Consider the following 14,707-nt stretch of genomic DNA (forward strand, 5'->3'; position numbering starts at 1 on the left):
GCCGAAGCTCAGTTCGCTGACATAGAAACCCAGATGTCACCCCTCAGCGCAAGCCAACGTACCCGTGAGTACATACAGTCACAAGCAACCATGTACACTGACCAGCAGTTCAATTATGCACCAAGACCATCAATAAGCAACTTTGATACTATGCAACACTGCAAGACTGAATTAGAACCTCAGGGTAGGAAGTCAAGTGGATGCATGCTCAGAGACCAATCTGCCAACCTGACAAGAGTGCAAACGGATGCTGATGTACTCCCTCCTCAAGCAAATACAAGTCTGGATTATAGCAGAAAGACTTACAACAGAGGAGAGCAAAGTAGACTTAGTCAAGTACCTCATCAGCCTTACCAGCCGCAGCCATACCCTGAGTTTACACCCAGGAAGTATTCACCAGATGCAGCAAGAGCTACAGAGGTAGCAAGATTCCTGATGCGCCGTGAGATAGTGAGCGCTGGTCTCATGAAATTCGATGACCGTCCAGAAAACTACTGGGCCTGGAAGTCATCTTTCCTAAGCGGTACCCAAGACTTAGATCTGACAGACAGAGAAAAGCTTGATCTGCTCGTCAAATGGCTAGGACCAGAGTCCACTGAGCAAGCCCAAAGAATCAGATCAGTACATGTTCATGATGCAGCAGCAGGACTTGCAATGGTGTGGAGGAGACTAGAACACTGCTATGGGTCACCTGAAGTGATTGAAGATGCTCTTCTGAAGAGGATAGAAAACTATCCAAGAATGACAAACAAAGACAATCAAAAGCTGAGAGGGTTTGGGGACCTACTCTTAGAAATAGAAGCCGCTAAGTCTAGTGGACATCTGCCAGGTCTCTCATACTTAGATACAGCACGTGGAGTTGATCCCATAATCGAGAAACTTCCTTTCAACTTGCAGGAAAGGTGGGTCACTCAAGCATCAAGATACAAGAAAGAACATCGAGTCGCATTTCCACCATTTGCCTTCCTTGCTGAATTCATCGTAGACCAAGCTGAAACACGCAATGATCCAAGCTTTGCTTTCCTGAACAAGAGAACTGCAAGCTCCCCAAAGGTAGAGCAAAAACATCCAACGCCTTACAAAGAACGCAGAGCAACAGTTTCTGTACGGAAGACAGAAGTCTCGCCTGAGTCTGCAGTCAATCAGGAAGACAACACAAGTAAGAAAGTTGAGGAGCCAGACAAAATATGTCTTATCCACAACAAGCCTCATCCACTAAGAAAATGTCGCAGTTTCAGAAGTAAGACATTAGAAGAGCGCAAAGCTTACCTTAAAGACAATCACATTTGTTTCAGATGTTGCGCTTCAATTCAGCATCTTGCAAAAGACTGTACAAAAACAATAAAATGCACAGAGTGCAACAGTGACAAACACCTGTCAGCACTGCACCCAGGACCACCACCATGGAAACAAGAAGTTCCAGCAACTCAAGAAGATCATGGTGGGGAGCAAGGCGAGAGTACAACGCCAGCAGTAACCTCAAAGTGTACTGAGATCTGTACAGAGCAGGGCCGCCCCAGATCATGTTCCAAGATATGCTTAGTCAAGGTGTATCCTGCAGGCTTCAGAGAAAAAGCAATCAAGATGTACACAGTCTTGGATGAACAGAGTAACAGATCTCTGGCAAAAACAGAGTTCTTTGACCTCTTCGGTGACAAAGGAAGTCCAACTCCATACACCCTGAAGACTTGTTCTGGAGTTGTAGAGACAACAGGGAGAAGAGCAAACAACTACATCATTGAGTCATTAGATGGAAAGACAAAGGTGACTCTTCCTACCCTCATAGAATGTGATGAGATACCAGACGACAGGTCAGAGATCCCCACACCTGAAGTTGCTCGTCATCACCCCCATCTGGTGCGAATAGCAGACCAGATACCAGCACTAGATCCAGATGCTGCAATCATCCTTCTACTTGGGAGAGATATCCTCAAAGTGCACAAAGTCAGAGAACAGTACAATGGGCCACACAATGCACCATTTGCACAACGCCTTGATCTCGGATGGGTCATCGTTGGAGAAGTATGTCTAGACGGACTCCACAAACCAGAAAAGGTAAATGTCTACAGAACACATCTGTTACAGAATGGTCGTACATCTTGTCTTTGCCCATGTACCAACAGTCTACACATTAAAGAGAGACTTGTAAACCCAACACATCATCGGAGTATCCAGAGGTGCATGGAAGACTTAGCCTCAACTGGAGATACAGATGAACTGGGCTGTAAGGTGTTTGAAAGAACACGAGATGACGACAAGCTAGCACCCTCGGTGGAAGATACTCTCTTCCTTGAGATTATGGACAGGGAAGTCTTCAGAGACAAATCAGGCAGCTGGGTAGCCCCTCTACCCTTCCGGTCACCACGCCATCGCCTTCCTGACAACAAGGTACAAGCAGAGAAACGCTTCACCTCGTTGCAGCACATGCTACAAAGAAAGCCAAATATGAAGAAACACTTCCAAGCCTTCATGCAGAAGATCTTTGATAACGATCAAGCTGAAAGGGCACCACCACTACAAGAGAACCAAGAACACTGGTACTTACCAATATTTGGGGTGTACCATCCTCAGAAACCAGGCCAGATACGCGTAGTATTTGACTCTAGTGCGAAACACCAAGGCATCTCACTAAATGATGTCCTTCTCAGCGGACCTGACCTGAACAACACACTCCTTGGAGTACTCATCAGGTTCAGAAAAGAACTCGTAGCAGTGACAGCAGACGTACAACAGATGTTCTACTGTTTCCTTGTTCGTGAAGATCACAGAGACTACTTAAGGTTCCTGTGGTATGCAGACAATGACTTTAACAAAGAAATCACAGAGTACAGGATGAAGGTACATGTGTTTGGAAACAGTCCTTCTCCAGCTGTAGCTATCTACAACCTGAGACGAGCAGCACAGCAAGGTGAAAGACATGGTCAAGAAGCCACACAGTTCGTCATGAAGAACTTCTACGTAGATGATGGACTTGCTTCTTTCTCCAGCAACGAAGAAGCTATCAACGTCCTGAAAAGTACAAGAGAAATGTTGGCAGAATCCAACATAAGACTGAACAAGGTAGCTTCCAACAGCAACAGAGTCATGGAAGCATTTCCAATGGAAGACCGTGCTAAAGACCTCAAAGACTTGGATCTAGGAACAGAATCACCACCCTTGCAAAGAAGTCTTGGGATTAGTTGGGACCTGAAGACTGACAGTTTCACCTTCAGGGTCTCCAGAGAAGAGAAGCCATTCACAAAAAGAGGTGTCCTATCTACAGTCAACAGTCTTTACGACCCCCTGGGGTTCGTAGCACCCATCATCATGCAAGGCAAAGCTCTTTTGAGACAGATCACTACTGAGCAAGAACAAAGTGACTGGGACATACCTCTACCTGAAGAGAAGGAAATGCAGTGGAAGTTGTGGAAAGACTCATTGTTAGAGCTTGAACAACTCAACATCCCTAGACCATACGTATCTGTTTCCTTGTCTGCTACAAAGAGAAGAGAAATATGCATATTCTCTGACGCCTCCACTATGGCTATCGCATCTGTCGCCTACCTTAGGGTAATAGACACTGAGGGACAAAGCCATGTCGGGTTCCTCATGGGAAAATCTAAGCTGGCTCCCAGACCGTCTCACACTGTCCCACGTCTAGAACTTTGTGCTGCTGTCTTAGCTGTAGAGATGGCAGACATGATTACAACAGAACTGGACATCGAGATCCATACAATTAACTTTTATACAGACAGCAAGATTGTGTTAGGATATATTCACAATGCTTCAAGAAGATTTTATACATACGTGGCCAACAGAGTGACACGTATCAGAAAGTCTACAAGTCCAGAACAGTGGCATCACATCAGCACAGACAAGAACCCAGCTGATCATGGGACGAGACTAGTGCCAGCCGCTGCGCTCAAGCAAACTAACTGGTTCGTAGGTCCATCCTTTCTTCGTAAACCAGAAACCAAAGAAACTACTCAGGTAGAGACCTTTCAGCTCATAGAACCAGATCAAGACAAAGAGGTAAGACCTCAAGTGACAGTTTGTAGGACTATAGTTACAAGAGACAGTCTGGGCGCTCATAGATTTGAAAGGTTTTCCAGCTGGAAGTCGCTGACCCGTGCAATCGGAAAACTTAAGGTCATGATCATCAGATGCATCCAGCAGGAAGTCTTTAAAGAAGAAATCCAAGGCCTTCTGAAAACGGAAGAGATTTCTCAACACAATTCGCTCAAGGACTTGTACACCAAGCAAAGGAAACAAGTTCAAAGTCTTGCGGACATTTTCTGGAAGAGGTGGAGACAGGAATACCTGGTGATATTCCAGCCACGCAAGAAATGGCAAGATGACAAGCCCAATTTACAAGTTGGAGACTTTGTCCTACTGAAAGACTCTCAGGCCCACAGGAACGAGTGGCCTATTGGACTCATTGTGGGGACTGATCCTAGTAGTGATGCTAGAGTTAGAAAGGTTGAAGTTAGGATTGTTAGACAGGGCATTCCCAAAGTGTATGCAAGGCCAATTTCTGAAGTAGTTTTACTTCTGTCCAAGGGTTAGTGGCATAACAAAAAGTATGCCAGGTGGGGAGTGTGCTGCCTTCGCAATGTATTTTACATGCTTGGCACTCAGCAGGGTCTGTTCCTTTAAGACCCTCCATTTTCTTGAAGCCTAGAGGCGGGCCTTCTCTCTAAAGCATAGGACTAGCTCCGGCATGTCTCATTCATTCCAGCTCCAGCCACCACAGTGACCAGATCCACAGGACTTCTTAAAGCTAATACAGACTGCAAATCTGATAAATACCAAAGCCTGTGAGTAAGGAATTGCTAGTTACCTTGTGTAGAGAGATGCTCGGCATTTGTAGATAGATAATGTGTTTTCAGTGTGTAGTAAGTGAGCACATGTTAGACTATCTATGTATTAGCTATGCATAATGTAAGGCACTTGAATAGCCATGCTTACATTTGTCTTTCATATGTTTGTTTTACAGTTTTACCGCGCACTTTCATTATATCTCAGTAAAGATTACATCAGTTAAGCAAACCAGCGTGTCTTTCCTTGAGATTCGGTATAAACTTGATGTGAAGCTGTGTCCACGAGACAGCGGAGACATTATACCTTTATTTTTGAGCAGTGTTTAATATATATATATAATTCCAAAAGGACAGGGCGACACTCCAGCGATCCAGTGTAAAAAATCTTTTTATTCACCCATAGTGAAAAAAAAGCGACATTTTAACCTACTCAGTGAGGTCTTTTTCAAGCATACAGCAAAGTGCAAGTGAGCTATATATATATATAGGGTACAACAAAGGGGTAGGTACGTTGTGACATCATCAGTGTAAACATTGATACAAATCATCATAAAATGTGCAATCAACAATCATGTATATAAAATCATCATCACAATTAGTACATAAGTAAAGTGCAGTAATTGACCAATAATGAGTACATATATAATATACAATAAAAACGGTTAAATTGCTCATATAAACCTCAATGAATGGGCATGTACCCGCTCCTATGCTGCTGGGACCTCCTCCTAACATGCCGCTGATCCCTTGTTTGTAAACACTGGGACTGCGCATGTCCGGAACTTAGCGCATCCTATGACGCACCACATGACTATGTCATATCCCGAGAGGGTCGATCTCTCCTGCGACTGCGCATAAACAATGTAAACAAGCGCACATGTCGCAGTCCCCATCTCTGCGACAAGTCACGGGCATCCGAATGTCCTATGACTACACAAGGACCTCAGAGCAATATATACATACATACATTTAATTTTTAAGTTTGCCCTAAGTTTTGCCCATAGCCAATATATTTGCGCATTTTGTCCCATTGTTGCTCCGAGGTCCTTGATTACTGACTATACCTTACTGTGCACTTGACTTGTGGCTGCAGGACTTGACTTAAAGGGGTTCTCCCTTGTTTATACTGTTTTTTGTTATTATGTTTGTGTGTTATGTGTGTATAAGTATGTGCTTTTTTATGTGTGTTGTGATTATGTATATATGTATTTTCTTACCTTTTGTGAAGATCCGGAAGCTGGACCCTTTTTCTTCCAGCGGTTTGCTGTGCACCTCGGCCTCCGCCATGTTTGTGTTCGGTAAGTGGGATCTTCTGACGTCCGAGGCAAATCTTTTCTTCCTGTTTCTTCCGTGGCTCAGCGACGAATCTGCGGCCTCTTCTGGCGCATGCGCAGGTAGTTTTTTAATTTTTTTTACCAATAAAGATTTTTTTGTCTAATTGACAAACTGTCTGCGCTTGCGCAAAGCTACGCTATTAGCGTATACCTAACGTACGCTACGCTGTTAGCGTAGCACTTGCGTACTTGCGCATGCGCAGACAGTTTGTCAATTAGACAAAAAAAACTTTATTGGTAAAAAAAAAAAAACAACTACCTGCGCATGCCGGAAGAGGCCGCAGATTCGTCGCTGAGCCACGGAAGAAACAGGAAGAAAAGATTCGCCTCGGACGTCAGAAGATAGGAAGGACAGAAGCAAGAACACCCCCCCCCCCCCCCCCCAACATCCCACTTACCGAGCACAACATGGCGGAGGCCGAGGTTACACAGCATGCCGCTGGAAGAAAAAGGGGCCAGCTTCCGGATCTTCACAAAAGGTAAGAAAATACATATATACATAATCACAACACACATAAAAAAACACATACTAATACACACATAACACACAAACATAATAACAAAAAACAGTATAAACAAGGGAGAACCCCTTTAAGGCCTCCAATGTTCTGGACACACACTCTGAGATGTCTTGACTGGACTGGACCTCAGGAACAACAGAGAGAAGCTCCTCCCAGGGGTTATATGGGGGAGACTAGCAGGGAGCCCATAGGTCACCTTTGGGGTCAGCTGGTCACTGGTACCTCCTGGGTAACAATCACATGGTACATTTATTAAAGGACAACTGCAGTGGTAAACATTTATATATGCCCGGGCCTCAAAAATAAACAAAATAAACTCGTACATACCTTCCTACGAGCCCCCGTTGGTCCGGCACAGGCCTCACGGTCCGGCAGTACTGACCTCATTCCACTTCCTGGGGACGGGGACGTCGCAGAGCCATCGGCGTATCACCGGCCGTAGTGATGTCCCGCCCCGGCCTGTGATAGGCTGAGCCCACTGTCATGTAAGGAGCTCTGGCCGGCTTCTTACATGACAGTGGGCTCAGCCTATCACAGGCCTGGGAGGGACATCGCTGCGGCCGGTGATACGCAGACGGCTCTGCGGCGTCCCCGTCCCCAGGAAGTGGAATGACGTCAGCACTGCCGGACCGTGAGGCCTGTGCCGGACCAACGGGGGCTCGTAGGAAGGTATATATGAGTTTATTTTGTGTATTTTTGAGGCCCGGGCACGGGCATATATAAATGTTTACCACTGCAGTTGCCCTTTAAAGATACAACACATAATATAATACACAACATATTTACATACAACTGCAGGGGGCCCTGGGGACACTGCCTGAAAGGGCAGGAAGGTACAGGAAAACACCATCCCATACTGGGCCACCACACAGACATACCTTAGCACGGCACGTCTGCTACCAGCAGCCCCTGTGCTATTAAAGTGGCAGAACAAAGGAATGGCTGCATTCAAGTGGTGGCATGGGCTGGAGGTTAGCTGTGAGCTGCATGGCACCTGGCAAAGGGTCTCTTGTGAGCCGAGGTTTGGCCACCCCTGATATAGAGGTTCGGGATGGCTGCAGTAGTGAGTGGCCAAAGAATGCTGGGTAGCAAAGTCTTCTGGGGTCAGGAGAAGGTGCCATATTAGTCTGGGCCGGATGAAAAGAAAAGGAAAGCAAATGTCTACAACAGTGGTCTTCAACTTGCGGACCTCCAGATGTTGCAAAACTGCAACTCCCAGCATGCCCGGACAGCCAACGGCTGTCCGGGCATGCTGGGAGTTGTAGTTTTTCAACATCTGGAGGTCCGCAGGTTGAAGACCACTGGTCTACATTCAGGAAAGACCCGAGAGTCACCAGATGCCATAGTTCTGTATTTTGTGACTTCCTCCGATCAGGGTAATTTGGCCACAATATAGACCTGATTTAGGTTCTGTATTATTTTACACAGTTAACATAGAAACACTGCCTTAGATACATTTTTACTAGTTGTGGCCGTATTCCCATGGCTGTGTGAGTGCTGTATATAATACTCAGATTCCATAAGAGGAAACCAGGAAAGCCGTCCCCGATGGCAATTTTCGAGCAGCACTCGGGCTGACAACCATACAGAAGTGCGAATACAGCTGTAAACTATAAAAAAAAGACCTACCTGTTACCACCACAATCCTAATCGCATGTAAAACAAAGTAAAACAAGATTAGACAGTATTTTACTGCATATTAAAAAAAAAACGTATCTCCCGTATCTCTATGTATTATATGTACCCCAAATTTGGCCACTTATAAAGATGAGAGGCTGTAATTTCCATCATAGGTTATAACCTCAACTATGAGAGACAGAATGAGAAAAAAAATACATAAAATATCATTGTCTGATTTTTAAAGAATTTATTTACAAATTATGGTGGAAAATAAGTATTTGGTCAATAACAAAAGTTCATCTCAATACTTTGTTATATACCCTTTGTTGGCAATGACAGAGGTCAAATGTTTTCTGTAAGTCTTCACAAGGTTTTCACACACTGTTGCTGGTATTTTGGCCCATTCCTCCGTGTTGATCTCCTCTAGAGCAGTGATGTTTTGGGGCTGTCGCTGGGCAACACAGACTTTCAACTCCAAAGGCCACTCCTTGGTTGCCTGGGTGGTGTGTTTGGGATTATTATCAATCTGAAAGATCCAGCCACGTTTCATCTTCAATGCCCTTGCTGATGGAAGGAGGTTTTCACTTAAAATCTCTCCCAATCCTCTTCTGGATCATCCAAATGCTCTCTAGCAAACTTCAGACGGGCCTGGACATGTACTGGCTTAAGCAGGAGGACACGTCTGGCACTGCATGATTTCATTCCCTGGCGTTGTAGTATGTTACTGATGGTAGCCTTTGTTACTTTGGTCCCAGCTCTCTGCAAGTCATTAACTAGGTCCCCCGTGTGGCTATGGGATTTTTGCCCACCATTCTCGTGATCCTTTTGACACCAAAGGGGGGGGGGGGATCTTGAGTGGAGCCCCAGATCGAGGGAGATTATCAGTAGTCTTGTATGTCTTCCATTTTCTAATAATTGCTCCCACAGTTGATTTCTTCACACCAAGCTGCTTGCCTATTGCAGATTCAGTCTTTCCAGCCTGGTGCAGGTCTACAATTTTGTTTCTGGTGTCCTCCGACAGCTCTTTGGTCTTGTCCATAGTGGAGTTTGGAGTGTGATTGTTTGAGGTTATGGACAGGTGTCTTTTATACTGATAACAAGTTCAAACAGGAGCCATCAATACAGGTAACGAGTGGAGGACAGAGGAGACTCTTAAAGAAGAAGAAGTTATATATACAGTGGTCCCTCAACATATGATGGTTATCCGTTCCAAATGAACCATTGTTACTTGAATCCATCGTATGTTGAGGGATCTGTGCAATAGTAATATAGAATGTTAAACTCACATGTCCTCGCCGCTCCGGACCGTCACCTCTGCCCTGGATCATCGCACCCCATCACCGTCATCACATCACTTAGGTCTCCCCACTGCTACGGACCGTCACTGCTGCCCTGGATCGTCATTCTCCTTCGCCACTCATGTCACTCACCTGTCCCCGCCGCTCCGGACCGTCCTCTTCAGACTCCACTGCATGGCCATCGCTCTCCTACGTCTTCATCACTTCGCTGCGCATTCCGTCCCGTCATCCAATAGGAGTGCAGCAACGTTACAGCGTATGCGGCGACGTGATAATGACGTAGGAGAGCGATGGCCATGCAGTGGAGCCTAAAGAGGACAGTCCGGAGTAGTGGGGACAGGTGAGTGACACTCATCAGAGCACACGGAGCACATTAAACGGCTATCCGGTGGCAGCTGAAGCAGTCTGCGCTGCCGGATAGCCGTTTATGCGATGGCCCCGACATACAAAAGCATTGTATGTTGATGCTGCCTCTGAGAGGCCATCGTATGTTGAAATTATGATATGTCCGGGCCATTGTAGGTCGGGAGGGGTCATTGTATATATGTACATATATTTGGTGTGTATATATATATATATATATATATATATATATATATATATATATAGTATCACCACAATTGTAATTACCTATTTACACCACATGAAGCAGGAAAAAAAAAAAAAAAGAAGAAATGAAAAGCAATAATACATTTACTTTAAATTTTTTCCAATCTCCAAGGAATAAATAAAAATTAATAAATAAATGTGAATAAATATGTACCACAAATGGTGCCATTTGGATCAGTCAGTAGGAACATAAATAAGTTATGGCTCTTGGAAAGTTGGGATTAAAAAAAAATTCTAAATACTGTAAAAAACTAAATAAAACACTTGATAGCACAAAATAGCATCTTAAAGGGTAACTCTCATTAAAACAAATTTTTGCTATTGCTCCTTATGGTAAATAAAAAATATTTATAATATACTTTGTTTAAAAAAAAAAAAAGTTTTCTATGTTTTATTTGTGCTTAAAAAAGCTCAAGAGCACATTTTCCCCCCATCTTATACACAGACTTAGGACCGAAGTCCAAACACAGGAAGTGCAGCCTGAAGTGCTGAGGGGGGGGGGGGGGGGTGTCCAGCCAACAGCATACGGCAGCTAAGTGTGAGAGGAGCTATGATTGGATGAGGCTCGACACCCCCCCCCCTCAGCACTCCAGGCTGCACTTCCTGTGTTTGGACTTCGGTCCTAAGTCTGTGTATAAGATGGGGGAAATGTGCTCTTGAGCTTTTTTAAGCACAAATAAAACATAGAAAACTTTTTTTTTTTTTAAACAAAGTATATTAGAAATATTTTTTATTTACCATAAGGAGTGCAATAGCAAACATTTATTTTAATGAGAGTTACCCTTTAAAGGTCTAAACTTTATAACGTTACTTGTTCTCAGGCCCCAAAGATCCTTGTCTTGACTTCCAACTAACTTCTCATTGTCTCAGGACCCCAAGTACTATAGCTCCTTCATCTATTCGTCTGGCACTTTAAGGGTTACTTCTTCTCAGCCGACTTCTTTAAGCCTCTGCTTTATCTGTCCTGAGAAATCCCATCTGACATTTACAGTTGTACGAATTACAATATTTCTCTCTGTATTGCAAACATTAATCCTGTGTTTCTGGTGAATTTATCGAGATCCAGTGCAGGGAACGGTCTATGAAACCGCAGAACATCTAATCCATAAAATACAACACAAATAACAGGATTACAACCCCCACCCGACTCCTTAAAGGGGTACTCCAGTGGAAAACTTTTTTTTTTTTTTAAATCAACTGGTGCCAGAAAGTTAAACAGATTTGTAAATTACTTCTATTAAAAAATCTTAATACTTCCAGTACTTATTAGCTGCTGAATACTACAGAGGAAATTCTATTCTTTTTGGAACACAGAGCTCTCTGCTGACATCACGACCACAGTGCTCTCTGCTGACATCTCTATCCATTTTAGGAACTGTCCAGAGCAGCATATGTTTTCTATGGGGATTTTCTCCTACTCTGGACAGTTCTTAAAATGGACAGAGATGTCAGCAGAGAGCACTGTGCTCGTGTCAGCAGAGAGATGTCAGCAGAGAGCTCTGTGTTCCAAAATGAAAGGAATTTCCTCTGTAGTATTCAGCCGCTAATAAGTACTGGAAGGATTAAGTTCTTTTTAATAGAATTTACTTACAAATATGTTTAACTTTGTGGCACCAGTTGATTAAAAAAAAAAAAAAAAAGTTTTCCAGCGGAGTACCCCTTTAAGGATTGGGAAAGCGGGGCGAACGAGCCATGGGGTCTCCTGCCCCATTTTGGAGAGGTGTGATAGTAACAACCAGCACCATTAGGGGCCCACACTGCTGTATGTAAAGCTCATTGTCAAATTGCCAGAATCCAGGACTAATATGAATGAAATAGTCTGTTCACACCAGAATGTGGTGGCACCATGTAAATGATGTTACACATATATAACCGTCAGACTGAATGTGCCGTGTACTGGACCAAACTAACAAATTTAAAGGGGTTCTCCGGTGCTTAAACATCTTATCCCCTATCGTAGTAGCACCCCCCAGTAGTAGCACCCCCATCATCCACTAGCAACACCACCAATACCCCCCTCCCGTGGTAACAGCTAACAGATTTTGAGGGGTGTTACTGCGGTTGTGGTATTATATTCAGAGGGTGCACTGTATGGCAACGTTATATTCAGAGGGCGCAGTTTGTGGCAGTATTATATTCAGAGGGCGCAGTGGGTGGTAGTATTATATTCAGAGGGCGCAGTTTGTGGTAGCATTATTAGAAATGAGCAAACTTACAGTAAATTCGATTCGTCACGAACTTCTCGGCTCGGCAGTTGATGACTTATCCTGCGTAAATTAGTTCAGCCTTCAGGTGCTCCGGTGGGCTGGAAAAGGTGGATACAGTACTAGGAAAGAGTCTCCTAGGACTGTATCCACCTTTTCCAGCCCACGGGAGCACCTGAAAGCTGAACTCATTTCTGCAGGAAAAGTTATCAACTGTCGAGCCGAGAAGTTTGTGACGAGTTGAATTTACTGTAGTTTGCTCATCTCTAAGTATTATATTCAGAGGGCGCAGTGGGTGGTAGTATTATTATATTCAGAGGGTACAGTATGTGGCGGTATTATATTCAGGGGTACAGTATGTGGCAGATTTATATTCAGAGGGCGCAGTTTGTGGTAGTATTATATTCAGAGGGTACAGTATGTGGTAGTATTATATTCAGTGGGTACAGTGTGTGGCGGTATTATATTCAGGGGTACAGTATGTGACAGATTTATATTCAGAGTGTACAGTATGTGTTGGTATTATATTCAGAATGTACAGTGTGTGGTAGTATTATATTCAGTGGGTACAGTGTGTGGCGGTATTATATTCAGGGGTACAGTATGTGACAGATTTATATTCAGAGTGTACAGTATGTGTTGGTATTATATTCAGAATGTACAGTGTGTGGTAGTATTATATTCAGTGGGTATGGTGTGTGGAAGGTTTATAATCAAAGAGTATAGTGTATAGTAGTATTATATTTAGAGGTTACAGTGTCTGTCAGAAGATTTAGCTGGACCAGGCGGTATGTACCATCTGAATTAGATAAGGAAAGACTATAGAGAAGACGTCACCTGTAGTCACTGATATCATCATATCAGCTGTAGTCGCTTGTCAGTTCTACAGTTAAGTCAGTGAAACTACAACTCCCAGCATAACCTCACCACTGCTCAAAGGGGTACTCTACTGGAAAACATTTTTTTTAATCAACTGGTGCTACAAAGTTAAACAGATTTGTAAATGACTTCTATTTAAAAATCTTACTCCTTCCAGTACTTATTAGCTCCAGTACTTATAAGCGATTCACAGGAAGTTATTTTCTTTTCTGTCTGACCACAGTGCTCTCTGTTGACACCTCTGTCCATGTCAAGAACTGTCCATAGTAGGAGCAAATCCCCATAGCAAACCTATCCTGCTCTGGACAGTTCCTAACATGGACAGAGGTGTCAGCAAATAGCACTGTGGTCAGACTGGAAAGAACTACACAACTTCCTGTGGAGCATACACCAGCTTATAAGTACTGTAAGTATTAAGATTTTAAATAGAAGTAATTTAAAAATCTGTTTAACTTTCTGGCACCAGTTGATATAAAAGTAAATGTTTTCCAGTGGAGTACCCCTTTAAGTAATTATGGGAGCTGTATATTTAAATGGTGAAAATTTCTTTAACACTTTCCCATTCTGTGGCAACTGGTATATCTGATTATTATACTGGAATTTCTCACAATGCGCTACAACAGTGGTGTCTGTCACAACAGGCTAAAAACTTACTGGGGGGAGGGGGTAGGTATGGGGGTGACACCATTTTCTACCGCACCGGGTGACACCAACCCTTGCAACGCCACTGATGGGGGTCCCCAGCGGCGGGACTCCCGCGATCAGGCATCTTATCCCCTATCCTTTGGATAGGGGATAAGATGTTTAAAGAGCACCTGTCATCAACAAAAACTTTTAATATGTTGTTCATAATCATTAATGAAGAGATATTGTAATATATCTTCATTAAAAAATATTAATATTTATACCAGTATCTTCATTTTATACTTTTGGCCACTAGGGGTCACTCTTCTATGCCTGGTCTGCAGGCAGCTTCCTATGCTTTTCATAGTAAGTGTACAGCTTTTAGGACTAATGCTGAAGGGCTCTGGTCCTTCCACCGGAAGTTCAATGCTCTCAGCTCAGGACTCGCTCCCAGCCTGTGAGCTACAAGCCTGCACATGCCTCTCAAATAACAGCCAGTCACCTCCCCCTCCCCCCTGCTCTGTGTTCTCCCGGCCCCTCACCACACCTTATCTTATACATTGTATTATCTCACTGCACTCCCTGCTCTGTGCCCCCCCCCCCCGACATTCATCTTAATCACTGCCTCTGTAATTGCTCCCACCGCCCCTGGTTCTCAGCATTGACTTTTTAGTGAAGAGACACAGGAGAGAGAGAGAGAGACAGAGGCTGCCGTCCCTCCCCTGTACTTAGTCTGTATGCACACTGCAGAGCAGTGTTTCCCAACCAGGGTGCCTCCAGCTGTTGCAAAACTACAACTCCCAGCATGCCCGGACAGCT

The 14,707-nt window shown here is 44.0% G+C and overlaps 2 protein-coding genes across 7 annotated transcripts in view; both read left to right on the forward strand.

Moving 5' to 3' along the window:
• The window catches only part of FBXO2 (F-box protein 2), an 88,379-nt gene that overhangs the window by 25,603 nt on the left and 48,069 nt on the right, over positions 1 to 14,707 (forward strand). The window lies entirely within an intron of this gene.
• On the forward strand, positions 91 to 5,102 carry LOC130294234 (uncharacterized). Its single transcript, XM_056543819.1, has 2 exons — positions 91 to 4,796; positions 4,976 to 5,102. Exon 1 carries the CDS (start codon positions 91 to 93, stop codon positions 4,543 to 4,545), a length of 4,455 nt encoding a protein of 1,484 aa, XP_056399794.1. The 3' UTR covers positions 4,546 to 4,796; positions 4,976 to 5,102.

Source organism: Hyla sarda, chromosome 10 (assembly GCF_029499605.1).
Source record: "Hyla sarda isolate aHylSar1 chromosome 10, aHylSar1.hap1, whole genome shotgun sequence".
NCBI classification, from domain to species: Eukaryota; Metazoa; Chordata; class Amphibia; order Anura; family Hylidae; genus Hyla; species Hyla sarda.